General features: G+C 42.3%; 1 protein-coding gene across 3 annotated transcripts in view; it reads right to left on the reverse strand.

Moving 5' to 3' along the window:
- Positions 1-2,277: 2,277 nt before the first annotated feature.
- LOC122929121 (Friend leukemia integration 1 transcription factor-like) overlaps positions 2,278-24,116 on the reverse strand; it is a 46,291-nt gene continuing 24,452 nt past the window's right edge. For 2 of the 3 annotated variants that reach the window (XM_044282605.1, XM_044282602.1), the window contains exons 2-9: positions 17,589-17,770; positions 16,341-16,507; positions 12,641-12,844; positions 12,045-12,122; positions 11,903-11,962; positions 11,744-11,788; positions 8,308-8,391; positions 2,278-3,346 (exon numbers count right to left, since the gene is read on the reverse strand). In XM_044282605.1, coding sequence (XP_044138540.1) covers positions 2,838-3,346; positions 8,308-8,391; positions 11,744-11,788; positions 11,903-11,962; positions 12,045-12,122; positions 12,641-12,844; positions 16,341-16,507; positions 17,589-17,770 — 1,329 coding nt within the window. In that variant the 3' untranslated portion in view covers positions 2,278-2,837. The remainder of the gene's footprint in view (positions 3,347-8,307; positions 8,392-11,743; positions 11,789-11,902; positions 11,963-12,044; positions 12,123-12,640; positions 12,845-16,340; positions 16,508-17,588; positions 17,771-24,116) is intronic. The other variant, XM_044282603.1, reaches the window with a different exon arrangement.

Genomic DNA, 24,116 nt, shown 5'->3' on the forward strand with positions numbered 1-24,116 from the left:
TGTGTGTCTCTTAACCCTTGCTGTGTTACTGGAAAAAATGGATTAAAATGAAAAATCTTTAAAAAAAATGTCCTTTAATTCTTGTGGAACACCTAAAGGGTTAACAATGTTTGTAAAAATCAGTTTTGCATATCTTGAGGAGTGTAGTTTCTACAATGGGGTCATTTATAAGAGGTTTCTACTATTTAAGCCTCAGAAACTGACTTGGGGCCCTTTCACACTTGCGTTGTCCGGATCCGGCGTGTACTCCACTTGCCGGAATTACACGCCGGATCCGGAAAAACGTGAGTGAACTGAAAGCATTTGAAGACGGATCTGTCTTTAAAATGCGTTCAGTGTTACTATGGCAGCCAGGACGCTATTAAAGTCCTGGTTGCCATAGTAGTAGCGGGGAGCGGGGGAGCAGTATACTTACAGTCCGTGCGGCTCCCGGGGCGCTCCAGAATGACGTCAGAGCGCCCTGTGTGCATGGATGACGTGATCCATGCGCTTGGGGCGCCCTGACGTCACTCTGGAGCGCCCCGGGAGCCACACGGACGGTAAGTATGCTGCTCCCCCGCTCCCCACTACACTTTACCATGGCTGACAGGACTTTAGCGTCCCGGCAGCCATGGTAACCATTCAGAAAAAGCTAAACGTCGGATCCGGCAATGCGCCGAAACGACGTTTAGCTTAAGGCCGGATTCGGATCAATGCCTTTCAATGGGCATTAATTCCGGATCCGGCCTTGCGGCAAGTCTTCAGGATTTTTGGCCGGAGCAAAAAGCGCAGCATGCTGCGGTATTTTCTCCGGCCAAAAAACTTTCCATTCCGGAACTGAAGACATCCTGATGCATCCTGAACGGATTTCTCTCCATTCAGAATGCATTAGGATAATCCTGATCAGGATTCTTCCGGCATAGAGCCCCGACGACGGAACTCTATGCCGGATCCGGACAACGCAAGTGTGAAAGAGCCCTTAATAACTGAACTGTTCCTTTAAAAAAGGTTGGTTTTGGAAATTTTCTAAAAAAAAATTTAAGAATTTATTTTAGAATTCTAAGCCTTGTAAGGTCCTAAAAAAATAAAATGACATTTACAAAATGATCCAAACATAAAGTAAACACATGGGGTGTATTAATTAATGAGTATTTGCCTTAGGGCTTATTCACACGAACGTGTGCCCGCTGTTGGCAGATGGGAACACATTAACTGGAATGGGTCCGCAATATTCTGTCCACACCAGGGGAAGCGGCTGCTTTGGGGCCCAAACCCAGAAGGGGCCCACCCAGGAGGAGGCATAAAAGATTTACAGCTCATTCACATGAACGTATTTTCTTTCCGTGTCCGTTTCCGTTCCGGAAGGTGCTCCGTGTGCATTTTGTTTCCGTATGTCCACATCCGCATTACGGACAAAGATAGTACTAGGGGCCAGCTGTTCCATTCCGCAAAATACATACGGTCGTGTGCATGAGGCCTTAATGTAATTTATTATACAGAGACACTGTAGGAAATGGACAGAGCGGCTGCCGGGCCTGGTCTGAGAGAGCGATCTTGACTAGTCACAGGAAGTGAGGGTTGCACGGGAGAAGGGGGTTGAGAAGAAGTTGCTGGGGGGCGGGGTCCCCGTTCCAAAATTTGCTATGGGGCCCAGTCATTCCTAGTTATGTGGCTAGTACGGAAGCGCTCCGTAGTGCTTCTGCTCTGTGCCTCCGCACTGCTCCTGATAGTACTGACCCATTCAAGTGCTGTTTGCGGAGAAAGCAATCGAAATTTTGAAAATTGCTAATTTTTCAAAATTTTCGGTAAATTTTGGATTTTCTTTTATAAATAAAACATATTGGCTCAAATTTTTTCACGAGAAAACAATCTCAGAATGGCTTTGGAAATAAGTAAAAGCGTTCCAGAGTTGTTACCACATAAAGTGACACAGTGTCAGATTTGCGAAAATCGGCCTGGGACTGAAGGTGAAAAGTGGCTCGGTATTGAAGGGGTTAAACAATAGGCGACACATTCTCTATAAAGACACGGCTGCTTACTTCCACAACCAGCAGCAGCAGCCAGCCATATCCTTGGGTTGTGTCTTGTATTACAGCCCGGCTCCATTGGTGTCAATGGGGCAGAACTGCAATACCGCGCACAACCTGTAGACAGTGGTGGTGCTATTTTTGAAAGAAAGGGGCCATGTTTTTATTTTTTTATTCTGGACATCCCCCTTTAACCCAGAGATGCCCACCCACCACTTCTTGGCCAAACGATGCAGTACACAGAAAGAGGCTCAGTGGGCAAGGGTGCAAATTTAAAGGAAACGTCAAAGCCTAATGCATTTAATAAAAATACAAATAACATAAATGAAAAAACAAACAAAAAAAACACCAATAAATGTCTCCAAAGACAAGATTCACAGAGCAGAGAGAGTTACGGAAGCCCGTTACCCAGCGCAGATCGCGGTCCCACGTAATTGCCATGAGACACCCCAGTGCTAAGACCTCAGTAAACCTCAGCCCCGGAGCCGTCTTCAGTGAGGTTGTCACAATTTCCGCTCCTCCTCCGTTTCCTCTCTATATCTGTGACAACCAATATGGCCGCCAGTACTTTACCACATTCCAGAATGGCAAATCTGGCCAGATTTGATGTTCAGACACCTGGAAAAGCTGGGTCACGCTCCCTATGAGAGCAGCCATATTGGTTTGCACCCAGCTTTCTGGCCAGATTTGCCATTCTGGAATCTGGTAAAGTACCGGCGGCCATAATGGTTGTCACCCATTGGTTAAACAGAGTTTAATAGACCAGGGTTTTTGTATTGGCGAATAATATCTGCAGTTCAACCTCCATTGTAATGAATGTCCTCCTACGACTCAGTAGTAAGTCCCAAGATGTGACCCCAGATGGCCGCCATGTTGTCTTGTCTGCCCTGGGTACAGTCCACCACTGGGGGACGTGCTGAAGTACTGCACAGGGATGATGGTGGCAGGCAGGGCGGGGGACTGGTTGTGGTGGGGGGGTAGTGGCACAGCTGACTTGGCTTGCTGGGTATAATAGTTCCCATCCTGGTATTTGCAGCCTGAGGGGTCGTTGTTGTGGGATTGCTGGACCACCTGGATTCCTTGGAAGTCGAACCTGTAGGCGTAGCGCTTCCCGTGCACCTTGCTCATGATGTTCTTGTCGTAGTAGTAGCGCAGCGCCCGGCTCAGCTTATCATAGTTCATGTTGGGTTTGCTCTTGCGTTCCCCCCAGCGCCGGGCCACCTCGTCCGGGTCCGTCATCTTGAATTCCCCATTCACTCCTTCCCAGGCGATGCAGCCGGAGTTCCCGCTGTCCGATAGGAGTTCCAGGAGGAATTGCCACAGCTGGATCTGGCCGCTCCCTAAAAAAAATTAAGACAAAAATATCAGGGACGATCCCCACATGTGACTGTGACGTATTCACACAAGAACCACATGGCGAAATGCGCACGCGGTTTGCAGTGGTTTCTGTTGTAGCCTCAATTCATGGTGAAAAAGCATATGGCGGGTGGTCGCTGACGGACTAGCCTTATTAATTAAAGACCGAGCCTATTTACATTTTTGCATTTTCCTCCCCACGTTACAATAGCCATAAAGTTTTTATTGTTCAGTTCACATAGCCAGAGGAGGGCTTATTTTTTGCGGGGCAAGATGCATTTTCTAATGGCACCAGGTAATTTACCTGGTCTTGTATTGTAAAACGGGGAAAAAAAATTCTAGTGGGGTAAAATTGAAAAAAAAAAACACAATTCCGCCAAGGTTTTTGGGATTTTGACGTAACAGTGTTCACTTTCCTTATTCTGCAGCTCAATACAATTACGGTGATACCCAACTTGTATAGTTTTTATTTTGTTCTATTACATAAAAAAAAAAAAAAGTTTTAAAAAATCGACATTTTCTTTGCATCTCCATTTTCGGATAGCAATTTTATTTTTTATTTTGGTCTACAGAGCTTATGATGGCTTGTTTTTTGTGGAAAGAACTGTAGTTTTTATTGGCACAATTTTTGTGGTATGTACGACTTTTTGATCACTGATCAATTTTTTGGGGAAGGACAAGGTGATTAAAAAATGATCAATTGTGTGTTTAAAAAATTTTTTTTTTCCTTTATGGTGTTCACCGCATAGGAAATTTTGAAAATAATTTAGTGGCTCAGACATTTTTGGATGCGGTGATACCGAATATGTTTCTTTTTTATTGTTTATATATTTTTATATGTAAAATTGGGAAAGGGGGTGATTTAAACTTTTAATATTTTGATGTTTTTTTATTTTATTTTATTTTTTTAACTTTTTGCTTAAAGTTTTTTTTTTTTTTACTGGTGACCTTAGGATAGGTCATTAGTATTTGATTGGTGGGGGCTCCTGTGGGCGCTACGGCCTTCTCATTGCTTTTTCTAGGCCAGTGCCGTCACAATTCATCGCTCACCTGGCCTAGGCACAGCTCAGCCTAATAGAAGTGAATGGGGCAGAGCGTGATACCAAGCACAGCCGCTATACAATGTACGTCACTGTCCTGGGTGAGCTACGAGAAGGCCGTGGCACTCACAGGAGCGCCGTTGCCTTCTGAAAACAGCTGATCGGTGGAGATATCGGGTGTCGGACCCCCACTGATTAGATACTGATGACCTATCCAGAGGTCTCCAGTAGCCCACTCCAGAGGATAGGTCATCAGTATAAAAATCTCAGAAAACCCTTTTAATAACTTTTAGCCCCCCTAGGGGGCTAGAACCTGAGATCTTTTTGTCCCTTGTCCTATTCACCCTAATAAAGATCTATTAGGCAAGGACTACACGGCGACACTGATCGCAGCCATGATTGCTGAGTAACGGTGATCCCATAGAAATGAATGAGATCACCTTGGCAGTCGCATGAAATCCAACACGGCTGGATTTCTTGCGGCGATCCCCTTTTCCATGGGATCACCGCTCAGCGATCCTGCCCGCAACAAGTATCGCGCGACCAGTGTTACCTTTGCCTTAGGGTGAATGGCATTCTGACGCACTCCCTGCTGAGCTGTGTCAGTGCATGGCTTTACAGGTGATCACAGTGGAGGAAAACTCAAAATGGACGCCCCTCATACACTTGTGAAACTGTCTACAAGAAAAATTCTCTTAGTTGCCCATAGCAACCAATCACAGTGCAGCTTTCATTTTACAAGTGCAGGATTTGAAATGAAAGCTGCACTTTGATTGGTTGCTATGGGCAACTAGGACAAGTTTTCTTTTAGGCTGGTACCACACACTTTTTTTCTGGCGTTTTTGAGGGTTTTTTTTTTGTTTTTTTTGTATTTTTGTATACATTGCACAGTGGCTGTGCTTTGTGTTACAGCTCAGCCCCATTCACTTGAATGGGACAGACCTGCACATAGGTCATCTGACCTGTGAACGTGACGTCATTGGCCTAAAAAGAGGCCGGAAATTGATGACGTATCCTGAGGGTAGGCCATCGGTATCAAAATCCCGGAAAACCCCTTTAATATTTCTCATAAACTTCAATGCAGGATCTGGAGGCGGTGTTTTTGTCTAAAGTAATAATAATAATAAAATAAAATAAAACTCTGAATGGAAACTCCAGGAAAAACAATCCCCAAAACAAAATCAAGAACAAAGGGTATTTTTTTAACCCTTCAGGTGCTCTTTTTTTTGGGGGAGGGGGAGACAAACAAAAAAAACATCAGGTGCTAAAACATCATGTTATATGGGCAAAAACACCTAAAAAAAAGCTCATGAGTTTTTGGGACCAAAAATAGTTTAGGTGTAAAAAAAAAACAGCAAATCCCCTTTTTGTGATTTTTTTTTTTAATTCCTATGTGACAATATTTTGCCGCACGGGTGTTTTTGCGCAATCTTTGTCACCTAGGAGTGGCGGGGGCTGGGACATGGATCCTGGCAAATTTAGTAACTAGGGATGAGCGAATTTCATATTTTGAAGTTCGTGTACGGGTTCGTGTTGTGGTATTTACTGAATTGCGTTATGGATTCCATTACCACGGACCATAACGCAATTCCATAACGGCATTCCGTTATTCATTCCGTCATAATAGAAGTCTATGGCCTGCATAACGCATCTGTCCCGTTTCCGTTATGCAGGGGAGCCCTCTCCTGATCCTGAGTCCTCTCCTGCATAACGTAAACCGGACGGATCCGTTATGCCGGCCATAGACTTCTATTATGACGGAATGAATAACGGAATGCCTCTAAAATGGTCCGTGGTAACGGAATCCCTAACGCAATTCAGTAAATACCACAACACAAACCGAAAATGAATTTCAAAATATGAAATTCGCTCATCCCTATTAGTAACATTTACACCTGCTGCAGATATTGACAGAAAAAAAGATTCCACCCAGATGCAGGCCTCGTCATAAATTAGCCGAATCTTACGGAAGCGTGGAGGGGAATCTAAGACCGACGTAAAGAAGCCTGTCTTAGAGAATGACCCCCGGCGTGTGAAGGAGCCCTTAGACTGCTGCAATATGGCCGACCTCTGGCTTTACTTTTGGGATGAAGTCATTATAAGGTGATTACAGCTAATTAATGAAAAGCCGGCTTATGGGCGCTGGCCTAATAAAAAACATTCACACATTTGTACGCTCAGCGCGAGTAATTAAAGGGCCAGACGTCCTGCGGAGAGGCGTAATCTGCTTTCTGCAGGACTGAGATCGACAAGTGGTCGCCAGCTGAGCAGACAGAAGTAGTCGATTGGTGGAGGAAGGTTGGGCTATGAAACCAGAGACTCGGGACAATCATCAAAGTAATGAGAGAGCGAGCATTACAACATGGCGATGTTTTCTTACACAATATTGTGTCAACAGAGCAGCTTGTGCGGTATTACTAAATCCTCACAGCTTTACCCCCGGCTTACAGAGGTTGTGCAGCCTGTGGAGCAACGTTATCTGCACAAGACCCCCCTGCGTTATAATTAACGTACTCCTCTTACTGAAATACACAAACACGCGCTTGGCCCCCCGGGCTCCAATATTCTGTGTAATTGTCTTTCTCCTTCATTATAGAACCCTCTTACGGATAGGATGGTGGTTTTGCGGTACCAGCGGAGTGGACGACGGTTTTATCAAATTTCATACACATTGGAAATTGACCCATAGGGCGGATTTTAGATCCCTAGCGTGTACGCTGCGGTTATCCACCGCGGATTTCACCCTTTGCAGCAAAAAATACGACAAATCCACATTTCCGCTGAGGATTTTGCTTCCGTCTTCGTTCCATAGCGGATTTGGCTGCAGATCTGCCACGGATTTTACCGTATGCATTTCAAAAGATGACCTCTGCGGTGGATAACTTGACACGATGCAGATTTAGAATCCGCACCGCAGGTCAATTTACGCTGGGGATTTTTTATTTTTTCAAAGCAAGGAGATTTCTTAAAACCGCATCCACTTTTCTGGTACGGTAAAACAGCGAATTTGCCACACGCAAATCCATGGCTGCAAATTCACAGAGTATCTGTTATGTGTGAACACACTCTACGGGCTCATGCACACAAACGTATTTTATGTCTGTGTCCGTTCCGTTTTTGTTTGTTTTTTGCAGCCCCTTTGCAAGACCATTCATTTCAATGGGGCCGTAAAAAAAAAAACGGAAATGACTCGTGTGCATTCCGTATACGCATGTCCGCAAGTCGGTTCTGAATAAAAAAAATTGAACATGTCTTATTCTTGTCCATTTTGCGGACAAGGACAGGCATTGTTACAACGGATCCGCAAAAAAAATATAAAAAACTGATGTAACACAATCATCTGTGTTTTAAATTTTTTTGTGGATCCCTGTTTTGTGCGGACCGCAAAAGACATACCGTCGTGTGTATGATCCCTAAGTGTGGCTGCACACGGTGCGGATTATGCATGTTTTTTCAGACGTAAAAGCTCATGCACACGACCTTGACATCCGTATTGCATCCGTTTTTTGTTTGCAGATCCATTGTAACAATGCCTATCCTTGTCCGCAAAACAGACAATCATAGGAGATGATCACTGACCCATTCAAGTTCAATGTGTCCGGTTGTATTATCTTTTACATTGCCAAGACGGATCCATCATGAACTGCATTGAAAGTCAATGGGGGACGGATACGTTTTCTATTGTGGCAGAGAAAACGGTTCCCATTGACTTACATTGGGGGTCATGCTGGATCCGTCTTGCTCCGCATCCCACATGTTGCGGTTTTCTCTCTGGTATAGGAACGCAACTAAACGGAACGGAATGCATTTTGGAGCACTCTGCTCTGTTCAGTTCAGTTTTGCCCCCATTGAGTCCTTAGATACATTTCAGCTGCGGGTAGCTTAGATTTTGGGTGTGTTCATACCTGGCCTATATAATGAAGTTTGCTGTGACATCTCACCTGGATTAGACAGACGGCTGCTCGTCGGACCCAACACCTGGTACGGATCTGGAAAGGAAAGATTTCAGGCTCTAAAATGACTTGATTATATATAACGCATTTTCTTAGTGCGAACAAAGATGAAAAAAGTTTTACAACTTTTTCATATACTTTGTTTCCCTGCCTTGTCATTTTCTAGATTTGTGATGGCTGTCAGTGAATGGAGGTTTACACTCATTCATCCTGATGTGTTACCCAGGATGTGACTGGGGTTTTTGGGCACATGCGCTGAAGGAAATGGGGGGGGGGGGGGGGGGAAATCCTGGAGTGGAGGCATCATGCTTGGGATTTACAAAAAAGCCAACGGTTTATTTTAACCCCATGTGGATTTTCCCCATTGAATGAACTAATCTATGTCTGGATCAAAGTGTCATCCTCTAATAAACAGGTGTCAGATTTGCCAATGGTAAACCTGGTGTGTGTGAACGCGTCCATACAGTTACAATTGGCAATAATACATGCATCTATCATAAACATAAATAGAACCCCTATACAACAACATACATCATGTCACTATATGCATATAGCACTGCTGCATGATACACATACTGTATGTCCATACATGCGGATACACACACAATACACATATTACACACATAGAAACATATATTACAAATCCATACACATTACACACACACAATACACGCACACATATTCCAAACCTCATTGCGGACAGAGCTGCTGCCTGTAGGGATCAGGTTACAACAGCTACAGTCGTGGCCAAAAGTTTTGAGAATTACATAAATATTGGAAATTGGAAAAGTTGCTGCTTAAGTTTTTATAATAGCAATTTGCATATACTCCAGAATGTTATGAAGAGTGATCAGATGAATTGCATAGTCCTTCTTTGCCATGAAAATGAACTTGATCCCAAAAAAACCTTTCCACTGCATTTCATTGCTGTCATTAAAGGACCTGCTGAGATCATTTCAGTAATCGTCTTGTTAACTCAGGTGAGAATGTTGACGAGCACAAGGCTGGAGATCATTATGTCAGGCTGATTGGGTAAAAATGGCAGACTTGACCTGTTAAAAGGAGGGTGATGCTTGAAATCATTGTTCTTCCATTGTTAACCATGGTGACCTGCAAAGAAACGCGTGCAGCCATCATTGCGCTGCATAAAAATGGCTTCACAGGCAAGGATATTGTGGCTACTAAGATTGCACCTCAATCAACAATTTATAGGATCATCAAGAACTTCAAGGAAAGAGGTTCAATTCTTGTTAAGAAGGCTTCAGGGCGTCCAAGAAAGTCCAGCAAGCGCCAGGATCGTCTCCTAAAGAGGATTCCGCTGCGGGATCGGAGTGCCACCAGTGCAGAGCTTGCTCAGGAATGGCAGCAGGCATCTGCACACACAGTGAGGCGAAGACTTTTGGAAGATGGCCTGGTGTCAAGAAGGGCAGCAAAGAAGCCACTTCTCTCCAAAAAAAACATCAGGGACAGATTGATCTTCTGCAGAAAATATGGTGAATGGACTGCTGAGGACTGGGGCAAAGTCATATTCTCCAGTGAAGCCTCTTTCCGATTGTTTGGGGCATCAGGAAAAAGGCTTGTCCGGAGAAGAAAAGGTGAGCGCTACCATCAGTCCTGTGTCATACCAACAGTAAAGCATCCTGAGACCATTCATGTGTGGGGTTGCTTCTCATCCAAGGGAGTGGGCTCACTCACAATTTTGCCCAAAAACACAGCCATGAATAAAGAATGGTACCAAAACACCCTCCAACAGCAACTTCTTCCAACAATCCAACAACAGTTTGGTGAAGAACAATGCATTTTCCAGCACAATGGAGCACCGTGCCATAAGGCAAAAGTGACAACTAAGTGGCTCGGGGACCAAAACGTTGACATTTTGGGTCCATGGCCTGGAAACTCCCCAGATCTTAATCCCATTGAGAACTTGTGGTCAATCCTCAAGAGGCGGGTGGACAAACAAAAACCCACTAATTCTGACAAACTCCAAGAAGTGATTAGAAAAGAATGGGTTGCTATCAGTCAGGAATTGGCCCAGAAGTTGATTGAGAGCATGCCCAGTCGGATTGCAGAGGTCCTGAAAAAGAAGGGCCAACACTGCAAATACTGACTCTTTGCATAAATGTTATGTAATTGTCGATAAAAGCCTCTGAAACGTATGAAGTGCGTGTAATTATATTTCACTACATCACAGAAACAACTGAAACAAAGATCTAAAAGCAGTTTAGCAGCAAACTTTGTGAAAACTAATATTTGTGTCATTCTCAAAACTTTTGGCCACGACTGTAGTATAAACCTCTGGCTGTTGTAACTTGAAGCTGCGTGAAAAGGACCTCCAGACATACTAATACTACACCCCCTTCACACTTTTACTTAAAGGGGTTTTCCAACCCTTTTTAACTGATGACCTATCCTTTGGTAGGTCACCAGTATCTGATCGGTGGGGGTCCGACTCCTGGGACCCTTGCCGATCAGCTGTTTGAGAAGGCACCGGCACTCCTTGTAGCGTACCCTAGGTCAGCGATATCACGTTCATCAGTCACGTGGCCTAGGCGCAACTCAGTCCCATTTAAGAAATAGGTGCTGAGCTGCGATACCAAGCACAGCCACTGTACAATGTATGGCGCTGTACTCGATAAGCTGCAAAAAGGCCACGGCGCTCACAGGAGTGCCAGTACCTTCTTCAACAGCTGATCGGTGGGGGTCCCGGGTGCTGAACCCCCATGATCAAATATTGAGGATAGCTCATCAAAAAGAGTCAGAAAACCAGTGTAACTGCACCCAGGGCAGGTCCTTCGATTGCCTTCATCCTCGTTATGACCCTGGTTACTTGGATCAGTACAGGTAAGGCCTCATGCACACGGCCGTTGGGCCGCAACCCGCATCACAGGTGTGGACCCATTCACTTGAATGGGTCCCCAATTCTGGAGATGCGAAACGGAACACCGGAAGCACGACGGAGTGCTTCTGTGGTGTTTCTTTCCGTGGTTCCGCACCTTAAAAATATATGACATGTAATATTTTTTGCGGTGCGGACATATCACGGACCCATTCAAGTTGAATGTGTCCTGCCTGCTGCACGGATGTTGCCCGTGTATTGGGGACTGCAATTGCGGTCCCCAATGCACGGAACGACCGTATGCATAAGGCCTAAATGTATCAGTCTGGACTCTATACAGAATCATCTAGAGTGGATACAATTATATGAGAAGTATTAGGCCTGTACTGGCTTCCAGTCTCGGGATGTAAACAAGAATATTCTCATTCACTGGCAGCAAGCAGAGATCTTTTTTTTTTTAAGGAATTGAAGCACAAACTATAATACAAGGCTGCATAACTTTTTACCATACACTGGAAATGCCCTTGACCTGGTCTACGTGTTCCCACTCACCTGGTGTATTGCGTATGGTGATGGCTGGAGTCTGGGGCGGGGAACCTATAGTACAAAATAATATATAATTTTTTTTTGATGAGATTGACTCATTTATATTAATCATGCATTTATTAATTGCTCCTGTTGTACTGAGCTTAGATGACTATGACTTTTCACCTCTGTGGATTGTATTGCTGATGGACTGCAAGCTTCTCCGCACCTCGTCATATGCTGGCTCTGCAAATACAGCATAGGAGCCATGGTCAGCTACAAGGCGCGGCTCTATCACATCCCGTATGCCACCAGTGGCCTGACTTACCTGACTTCACTGTGTGCCTTGGGGCCACTGGATAAGCTGGAGCAGCAGGGACCACAGAATATGTGAACGTCGGGCTGTCTGTGGGAATTAACGAAAAAATGGAACTTGTTAGAAGCGAAATGTGAACAAAAACACGTTAAGGCCCCTTGCAGACGAGCGTGTCCGCATTATGTACGGATGCGTTCAGTGAAAACGGCGCGATTTCGCAAAGAAAGCCACTCAGTTTTGTTTGCGATCGCTTTCAGTTGTTCAGCTTTTATCGCGCCAGTGCAATGCGATTTACTGCGTTTTCCACGCGCGTGATGAAAAACTGAATGTTTACAAACAACATCTCTTAGCCCCATTCACTTCTATGGGGCCAGCGCTGCGTGAAAATCACAGAATATAGAACATGCTGCGATTTTCACGCAAAGCAAAAGTGATGCGTGAGAACCACCGCTCATGTACACAGACCCATTTAAATTAATGGGTCCGGATTCCGTGCGGGCGCAATGCGTTCGCATCATGCGCGGAGTTCTCGCTCGTGTGAAAGGGGCCTAAGTGTTCACGCTGCATGTGGTGAACTGACTGCAAAAAATATATTCGCGCGTACATACTTTGACGGAGATATGACAAGTGTGAGATCAGCATGTCGGTGCTGTAAGAGGATGCCATTCGTAGGAAGTCCTCCCGCGTCATCCTGCATAGCTCTTTCCCATCTACACCCTGCATCAATGAGGTGTTCACGTCGCAGAGGGCATATTCCTTCACTGCCCAGTCCAACCACTGAGCTACATGGTCCTGTGTCCAAGCCAATGGGTCTGAAGTCAGAAAGATATAGAATATAACCAAACTATAGAATATAATTTACATAATACCGCTGCTGTGTACAAGAATATAACTACTATAATACTGCTCCTATGTACAAGAATATAACTACTATAATACTGCTCCTATGTACAAGAATATAACTACTATAATACTGCTCCTATGTACAAGAATATAACTACTATAATACTGCTCCTATGTAAAAGAATATAACTACTATAATACTGCCTCCTATGTACAAGAGTATAGCTACTATAATAATGCACCTATGTACAAGAATATAACTACTATAATACTGCTCCTATGTACAAGAATAATACTACTATAATACTGCCTCCTATGTACAAGAATATATTTACTATAATACTGCTCCTATGTACAAAAATATAACTACTATAATACTGCCCCCTATGTACAAGAATATATCTACTATAATACTGCCTCCTATGTACAAGAATATAACTACTATAATACTGCCTCCTATATACAAGAATATAACTACTATAATACTGCCTCCTATGTACAAGAATATAACTACTATAATACTGCCCCCTATGTACAAGAATATAACTACTATAATACTGCCTCCTATATACAAGAATATAACTACTATAATACTGCTCCTATATACAAGAATATAACTACTATAATACTGCCTCCTATGTACAAGAATATAACTACTATAATACTGCTCCTATGTACAAGAATATAACTACTATAATACTGCCTCCTGTGTACAAGAATATAACTACTATAATACTGCCTCCTATGTACAAGAATATAACTACTATAATACTGCCGCCTATGTACAAGAATATAACTACTATAATACTGCCGCCTATGTACAGAAATCTAACTACTATAATACTGCTCCTATGTACAGGAATATAACTACTATAATACTGCTCCTATGTACAAAAATATAACTACTATAATACTGCCGCCTATGTACAAGAATATAACTACTAAAAATACTGCTCTTATGTACAAGAATATAACTACTATAATACTGCTCCTATGTACAAGAATATAAATACTATAATACTGCCGCCTATGTACAAGAATATAACTACTATAATACTGCTCCTATGTACAAGAATCTAACTACTATAATACTGCCGCCTATGTACAGGAATCTAACTACTATAATACTGCTCCTATGTACAAGAATATAACTACTATAATACTGCCTCCTATGTACAAGAATATAACTACTATAATACTGCTCATATGTACAGGAATATAACTACTATAATACTGCTCCTATGTACAAGAATATAACTACTATAATACTGCTCCTATGTACAAGAATATAACTACTATAATACTGCCGCCTATGTACAAGAATATAACTACTATAATACTGCTCCTATGTACAAGAATATAACTACTATAATACTGCCGCCTATGTACAAGAATATAACTACTATAATACTGCCCCCTATGTATAAGAATATAACTACTATAATACTGCTCCTGTGTACAGGAATATAACTACTATAATACTGCCTCCTATGTACAAGTCTATAACTACTATAATACTGCTCCTATGTACAAGAATATAACTACTATAATACTGCTCCTATGTACAAGAATATAACTACTATAATACTGCCGCCTATGTACAAAAATATAACTACTATAATACTGCCGCCTATGTACAAGAATATAACTACTATAATACTGCCGCCTATGTACAAGAATATAAGTACTATAATACTGCTCCTATGTACAAAAATATAAGTACTATAATACTGCTCCTATGTACAGGAATATATGTACTATAATACTGCCTCCTATGTACAAGAATATAACTACTATAATACTGCTCCTATGTACAAGAATATAACTACTATAATACTGCCTCCTATGTACAAGAATATAACTACTATAATACTGCCGCCTATGTACAAAAATATAACTACTATAATACTACCTCCTATGTACAACAATATAACTACTATAATACTGCTGCCTATGTACAAAAATATAACTACTATAATACTGCTCCTATGTACAAGAATATAACTACTATAATACTCCTCCTGTGTACAAGAATATAACTACTATAATACTGCTCCTATATACAAGAATATAACTACTATAATACTGCTCCTATGTACAAGAATATAACTACTATAATACTCCTCCTGTGTACAAGAATATAACTACTATAATACTGCTCCTATATACAAGAATATAACTACTATAATACTGCTCCTATGTTCAAGAATATAACTACTATAATACTGCTCCTATGTACAAGAATATAACTACTATAATACTGCTACTGTGTACAACATGGATGTCAAACTCATGGCCCTCCAGATGTTGCAAAACTACAACTCCCATCATTCCCTGATAGCTGTAGTATGCCCAGGCATGATGGGAGTTGTAGTTTTGCAACAGCTGGAGGGCCACGAGTTTGACATCCCTGGTGTACAAGAATATAACTGCTATAATACTGCTCCTATGTACAAGAATATAACTACTATAATACTGCTCCTATGTACAAGAATATAGTACAAGAATATAACTACTATAATACTGCCTCCTATGTACAAGAATATAACTACTATAATACTGCTCCTATGTACAAGAATATAACTACTATAATACTGCTCCTATGTACAAGAATATAACTACTATAATACTGCTCCTATGTACAAGAATATAACTACTATAATACTGCTCCTATGTACAAGAATATAACTACTATAATACTGCTCCTATGTACAAGAATATAACTGCTATAATACTGCTCCTATGTACAAGAATATAACTACTATAATACTGCTCCTATGTACAAGAATATAACTACTATAATACTGCCTCCTATGTACAAGAATATAACTACTATAATACCGCTCCTATGTACAAGAATATAACTACTATAATACTGCCTCCTATGTACAAGAATATAACTACTATAATACTGCTCCTATGTACCAGAATATAACTACTATAATACTGCCTCCTATGTACAAGAATATAACTACTATAATACTGCTCCTATGTACAAGAATATAACTACTATAATACTGCCGCCTATGTACAAGAATATAACTACTATAATACTGCTCCTGTGTACAAGAATATAACTACTATAATACTGTCTCCTATGTACAAGAATATAACTACTATAATACTGCCTCCTATGTACAAGAATATAACTACTATAATACTGCCTCCTATGTACAAGAATATAACTACTATAATACTGCCTCCTATGTACAAGAATATAACTACTATAATACTGCCTCCTATGTACAAGAATATAACTACTATAATACTGCCTCCTATGTACAAGAATATAACTACTATAATACTGCCTCCTATGTACAAGAATATAACTACTATAATACTGCTCCTATGTACAAGAATATAACTACTATAATACTGCTCCTATATACAAGAATATAACTACTATAATACTGCCCCCTATTATGTAATTACTATAATACTGTTATACCATTTTTTTCTACTGACCTGCAGGTACGATCACCCTCTTTTCCTCGTTGCCGTTCATATGACTTGGTGACTCGGTGCCATTACTCGTGGTGTCGGGGTAGGTGGTCTGGTAGTTTGTATGGGGGGTCTCATTGTCCTCTTCGGTTTTGTTCACTTGTAATACTGATACTCCACCTGAGGGGAGTCTTAGCGAGAGAACAAAAGAAAAATCATTGATGTATTAAAGTGACTCTCTCGTGCGACCTCCCTGTCCAGACACAAAGCTGTGGTTCCCCTGATTAAAGCGCGGTTTTTGTTTTGTTGATCTGCGGTTCCGTTCCCGAGTTATGAGACTTTCTTAGTATGTAAATTAGACCTTTGGTGCAATAAGGGCGTCACCTGTGCACTTGTTGCATCAGAGCTCCACTCCTTTGTGAGCCAGCCCCTCCCTCTCTGCTTGGCCCTGTCAATCAAAACAGTCAGGGAAGGGCTGGCCACAGAAAGGAGGGAGCTCTGCTGCAACAAGAGCAACGATGACGACCTCGTTGCACTGAATTCCCAATTTACATATTAAGAAAAAGTATTATAACTCTGGAACGGAACCTCCAATCAACACACGGAAAACAGCGTTTTAATCAGGTGAACTATGGCTATGTGTCTATGTAAACAGTTGTCTCTCTCTCAAACAGCGCCACCCTTGTCTATAGGTTATATCTGGTATTGCATCTCAACGTCTATGGAGAAATACAAAAGTACATGTAGCCTGAACTATTACAGATAATAGTATGCACCTTAGAGAAACCAATTTTTTACCACCAGGGAAGCTCATGCTCTTCTCTCCGATCCCTTCTCGACAAAGCAGTGACCTGTCTCAACTTGTGAATGTGTCAGTGGTCACACTTCTATGTCAAGATTGACCAGGAAGAAAAGACCAATGGGGGACCTGGTATCCATGGGAGTGGGATTGGTAAGGTTAGTATGACTTCTTTTATTTTCTTCAGCTATTCTGGTCATCTAGGTGTCCCACTAACAACACCCCTGATCTCCTGGTGGTGGACACTGTCCTTCTCTTTATTTTTTTTATAGAAAGACTATATCTTTCAAGATGGCAGAAGAGTTGAGTAGCCTTCATCATTGGTCTAATCTAGAATGGTGAAGGTAGGATCACATTCTATGGATCTTTGGTTGGTTCTTGACTTTTGAAAACTAACCAAAGGACTTCTAGAAACATTCACAGATTTTATTCAAACGTTATCAACCCAATGTAACCTCAGGATGACTCCTCACCGGTTCCTGGATTGCTCTTCTGTCTCCTGTTTAATGTTCTGCTGACGATCACTGGTGGACATCCATGTGGCCTCAGGATAATTTCCACGTTCCTTAATAGGTGAATATTCATCGGGCATCTCTGTCTTCATCAGAAGAGGAGAGAAAAGAGTGTGGTCCTCACTGACCACCGAAAGGGCCTCCTAGATGAAGAAACGGGGACAAGAAATGAGATGATACATAGTGTCAATCCTCACAAGGTGCTTTCCTTGTTACTAAAATGATGAAGAGGGTTATTTACTAACATGCATATAAATCCTTCACAATAAAGCAGGGCTTAAAGGGTTTTTCCAGCTTAGTTTCCATGTTTCTGGACGCTAGTTGACTCCGTTATAGCAGAAAGTTCACTTGAGGTCCCTGAGATGTGAATCATTATGGCGATTCGGTAGGATGAGAGGTAAAATATTCCAGTGCTCCAGATAGACCCTACATAATAAAGCTGGGCTTAAAGTTTTTTTCCCTTTGTGGGTAACCTCATTTCTATGCCACAAGATCTCTCATGGCTAAGTAATAGCAAAAGTTTGAGTTGGAAGTCCCTCGAGAGCCAAACAATTCTGGCAAATCGGCAGGATGAAGGGGAAAATATTCAAATGCTCAACGTAGACCCTACCTAATAGGGGGCTTAAAAGTTTTGTCCTGTGTGGTTAACCTAGTTTCTATGTCTCAAGCTCTTTGATGGCTAAGTGATAGCAAAAGCTTGGTGGTCCCTCAAGATCTGAACAATTCTGGCGATTCGGCAGGATGGAGAAGGGTATTTTCCAATGCCCATGTAGATACGGCATGCTAAAGCAGGGCTTAACAGGTTTGTCCTGTGAGGACCTCCTGGTTTCCATATTGCCTTCTCCTTGGTGACTATGTAATGGCAGAAGGTTCTGTTTTTGAGGGTCCCTTGAGATTTACAGGGTTAGAGAAACATCCCAAGCCCCATAATAATAATATAACAGGTGGCACCAAATGGGTTAACAGGATTCCATCAGAAGGTTGGATTAGGTCCTCTATACATAAGAAACTGAACCAATGGATACAACTGGGTGACCCAGTTAGTCCCACAGGAGCCAATCAGAAGAAGTTAGCCCCGCCTCCCTGACTCCTTGGCAGAGGGCACTTCCTGGCTTCCTGTGTCACATGACTCACAGAGGAGATCACCTTTCTTCCAGTCCCTTTGTAGCCCCCCCCCCCCCCCCTTTCCCCTATAATCGGCTCTCCTGACGGGCAGTCCCCTCCCCCTCCAGCCTTATAATAAATAGTTCTTAAACCACCACAACAATGTAGTTTTCCCCGGCGGAAGCGACAACAATGGAAGCAGCTTCGGCCAAGAAACTTCTAGATGTTGTTATAAAAATATAAATATATTCTTCAGAGCCGCGATTCTTCATATCTCCGGAAATTCCACAGAAATTTTTTTTTTTTTTTGTTATCGCATCACCAAGTCAGCAAATAGTTTATCAGTGACCCCCAGATGACTTAAAGGGATTGTCCACTTAAAGGTGAAAAAGCATTTCTGACCTTCTGTTTTTGCCTCTGATATCAGGCCTTTCTAGTGACATGCGCAGGTGGTCACGTGGCATCTTGACTGGCGCACCATGGGTATCTATGCCTGCGTTTACAGTAATGGGGTATGCTCAGTTACACTGTATATAGCGCTAGAGTGGAGGCACCTGATTATGTCATGTGACCACATACAAAAGGTTTGCTACATTTGTTTCTAGGTTGTTACCAAACTAAAACTTGTGATGAGCCTAAAAGATGCAAGGATGACAGGATCTGTGTCTTCCATGCATTTGCCTGCAATTACCTGTCACAGTAATCACTCCCCTTATAATAATAATATTTGTAGTGTGCAGCACCCGCCTATGGCCGCCTGTATCCTGTCTATGAAGCCATGGGCACAGGCTGCCCAAAAATAGCCAATATTCAATTTATGTCTGCTCAATGCCAGGCAGCTTCCCTGCTTCATTACCTGAACACATGCAGCTATAGCGAGGCTTTCCTACATTTGGGAAGAGTCTGCTGTCCTGGCCCCGGCCCCCACCAGGCCAGTATACATAATGCCCAGATGACAACTCTTCCTGGCACAGGATTGCACACGCTCTGCCTTGTACGGCCAGAGGATATTGCCCCACAGACCTCAGGTTACACAAACCGGTGTTACCCCACAGACCTCATCAGGGACAAAGAGGAAATATCTATGGAGAGTGCTGTAGCCATCAATAGTAGGAAGTCAATCTCAGGTTCTATCTCATAGGGGGTACGCCGCGGCTTAGATACACAGATCATCAGACAGTATCACACATGCTAGGCTTAGATACACAGATCATCAGACAGTATCACAAATGCCAGGCTTAGATACACAGATCATCAGACAGTATCACACATGCTAGGCTTAGATACACAGATCATCAGACAGTATCGCACATGATAGACTTAGATACACAGATCATCATACAGTATCGCACATGATAGGCTTAGATACACAGATCATCAGACAGTATCACACATGCTAGGCTTAGATACTCAGATCATCAGACAGTATCACAAATGCCAGGCTTAGATACACAGATAATCAGAGAGTATCACACATGCTAGGCTTAGATACTCAGATCATCAGACAGTATCACAAATGCCAGGCTTAGATACACAGATCATCAGAGAGTATCACACATGCTAGGCTTAGATACTCAGATCATCAGACAGTATCGCACATGCTAGGCTTAGATACACACATCATCAGACAGTATCACACATGCTAGGCTTAGATACACCGATCATCATACAGTATCGCACATGACTGGCTTAGATACACAGATCATCAGACAGTATCACACATGATGGCTTTAGATACACAGATCATCAGACAGTATCGCACATGCTAGGCTTAGATACACAGATCATCAAACAGTATAACACATGCTAGGCTTAGATACACAGATCATCAGACAGTATCGCACATGATAGCTTTAGATACACAGATCATCAGACAGTATCACAAATGCCAGGCTTAGATACACAGATCATCAGACAGTATCACACATGCTAGGCTTAGATACACAGATCATCAGACAGTATCGCACATGATAGGCTTAGATACACAGATCATCATACAGTATCACACATGCTAGGCTTAGATACACAGATCATCAGACAGTATCGCACATGATAGGCTTAGATACACAGATCATCATACCGTATCGCACATGATAGGCTTAGATACACAGATCATCAGACAGTATAACACATGCTAGGCTTAGATACACAGATCATCATACCGTATCGCACATGATAGGCTTAGATACACAGATCATCAGACAGTATCGCACATGATCGCTTTAGATACACAGATCATCAGACAGTATCACACATGCTAGGCTTAGATACACAGATCATCAGACAGTATCACACATGATGGCTTTAGATACACAGATCATCAGACAGTATCACAAATGCCAGGCTTAGATACACAGATCATCAGACAGTATCACACATGCTAAGCTTAGATACACAGATCATCAGACAGTATCACACATGCTAGGCTTAGATACACAGATCATCAGACAGTATCACACATGCTTGGCTTAGATACACAGATCATCAGACAGTATAACACATGCTAGGCTTAGATACACAGATCATCATACTGTATCGCACATGATGGCTTTAGATACACAGATCATCAGACAGTATCGCACATGCTAGGCTTAGATACACAGATCATCAGACAGTATCACACATGCTAGGCTTAGATACACAGATCATCAGACAGTATCGCACATGATCGCTTTAGATCCACAGATCATCAGACAGTATCACACATGCTAGGCTTAGATACACAGATCAGACAATATCACACATGCTAGGCTTAGATACACAGATCATCAGACAGTATCACACATGCTAGGCTTAGATACACAGATCAGACAATATCACACATGCTAGGCTTAGATACACAGATCATCAGACAGTATCACACATGCTAGGCTTAGATACACAGATCATCAGACAGTATCGCACATGCTAGGCTTAGATACACAGATCATCAGACAGTATCACACATGATGGCTTTAGATACACAGATCATCAGACAGTATCACAAATGCCAGGCTTAGATACACAGATCATCAGACAGTATCACACATGCTAGGCTTAGATACACACATCATCAGACAGTATCACACATGCTAGGGTATAGATACACCGATCATCATACAGTATCGCACATGATAGGCTTAGATACACAGATCATCAGACAGTATCACACATGCTAGGCTTAGATACACAGATCATCAGACAAAATCACACATGCTAGGCTTAGATACACAGATCATCAGACAAAATCACACATGCTAGGCTTAGATACACAGATCATCAGACAGTATCGCACATGATAGGCTTAGATACACAGATCATCAGACAGTATCACACATGCTAGGCTTAGATACACAGATCATCAGACAGTATCACACATGATCGCTTTAGATACACAGATCATCAGACAGTATCACACATGCTAGGCTTAGATACACAGATCAGACAGTATCACACATGCTAGGCTTAGATACACAGATCATCAGACAGTATCACACATGCTAGGCTTAGATACACAGATCATCAGACAGTATCACACATGATGGCTTTAGATACACAGATCATCAGACAGTATCACAAATGCCAGGCTTAGATACACAGATCATCAGACAGTATCACACATGCTAGGCTTAGATACACACATCATCAGACAGTATCACACATTCTAGGCTTAATTACACAGATCATCAGACAGTATCACACATGCTAGGCTTAGATACACAGATCATCAGACAGTATCGCACATGCTAGGCTTAGATACACAGATCATCAGACAGTATCACACATGCTAGGCTTTAGATACACAGATCATCAGACAGTATCACACATGCTAGGCTTAGATACACAGTTCATCAGACAGTATCACACATGCTAGGCTTAGATACACAGATCATCAGACAAAATCACACATGCTAGGCTTAGATACACAGATCATCAGACAGTATCACACATGATAGGCTTAGATACAAAGCTCAGCAGGCAGTATCACATACAATATGATTAGATACTGTAGCTCTGCATACAGTATCACACATGCTAGGTTAGATACACAGATCATCACACAGTATCACAGAGCCTTAGTAGACAGTATCACACACAATAGGATTAGATACTCAGATCATCAGACAGTATCACACATGCTAGGTTAGATACTCAGATCATCAGACAGTATCACACATGCTAGGTTAGATACTCAGATCATCAGACAGTATCACACATTATAGGATTAGATACAGTGGCTTAGTAGACCGTATCACACAAGACAGTTTTAACTCAGCAGACCGTATCACATGTGATAGGCTTAGATACATCTCTGTATCTTCACTTAACGTCCTGTTGCACATGTGATCTCTTATACCTCCCTGTCCTATGATATACGATGGGAGTAGTTGTCCAATGCTCGGACTTGGTGATTACTGGTGTCACGTGACTCCTTATACATTAGTCTTATCTCTCCTCAGAACCTGTAATTACCTGGAACTATTTGCATTTCATTAATTTACGGTGGATTTTATTTTCAGACAAAAAATATATAAAAAATCCCCGGAAAATTAAAATCTCTGAGACTTTGTCTTCTGTTCATCTGATCGATTCTGCCTCTTTGTGATATCAGTTCCAGGGAAAGCTGGGTGACGGCCAATACGTCTACTGTTATATGGTATTAGGCCAGGTCCTGCATGACCTTCATAATAAGCGCAGTCACTTTGTAAATACAATAGCTCATTTTATACTTCAGAGCTGCAATCGCAATTCTGCTACTTTTTATTGGAAACAGTCAGCAAGCTGGTGGACAACCCTTTTCCACTTGATTTAAATGGATGTTCAACTAGTTAAGAGGTTTCCACTGCCAATGGTCCTTCTCGAGAGCGGAATGAAACCACTTTACGGGGGTTGAGGGGCAGGAGAAATCCGGTGGGGTCGGCCGTGATCCTGATGGCGGTCGTCTCTCTAGAGCACTCACTCGTTTTTCTGCCTTGATTGCGTTTTCAGGCCTGGTCCACGTCGTGTTTTCTGGGTTGGTAAAGGTGTCATATTCGGGTTTCACAATGACTGCAGCGGCGGTATCTTGTAGAGGTCGAGCCACGCAATTCTTGTCAGTACACGAGGAGATTGACTCTGCAGGGCTCTGAAATACTCTGTGCTGCCTGCTGAACTGTTCCTCTCACTGTGTATATGTCACGGCAGCCTTCCTCCTGTGATCCTATTCCCCTCCTGGAGTGCACAGATAATTTCTTACAGCAAGATCAGTGCTCTCCTCTCCTGAAATACTCTGTGCTGCCTGTGATTGGCTCCTCCTTGCTTTTTATAAGTGTCTGCTCTTCTCCTGAAATACTCTGTGCTGCCTGTGATTGGCTCCTCCCTTCTTTTTATAAGTGTCTTCTCTTTTCCTGAAATACTCTGTGCTGC

This window comes from Bufo gargarizans, chromosome 2 (genome assembly GCF_014858855.1).
Source record: "Bufo gargarizans isolate SCDJY-AF-19 chromosome 2, ASM1485885v1, whole genome shotgun sequence".
NCBI lineage: Eukaryota > Metazoa > Chordata > Amphibia > Anura > Bufonidae > Bufo > Bufo gargarizans.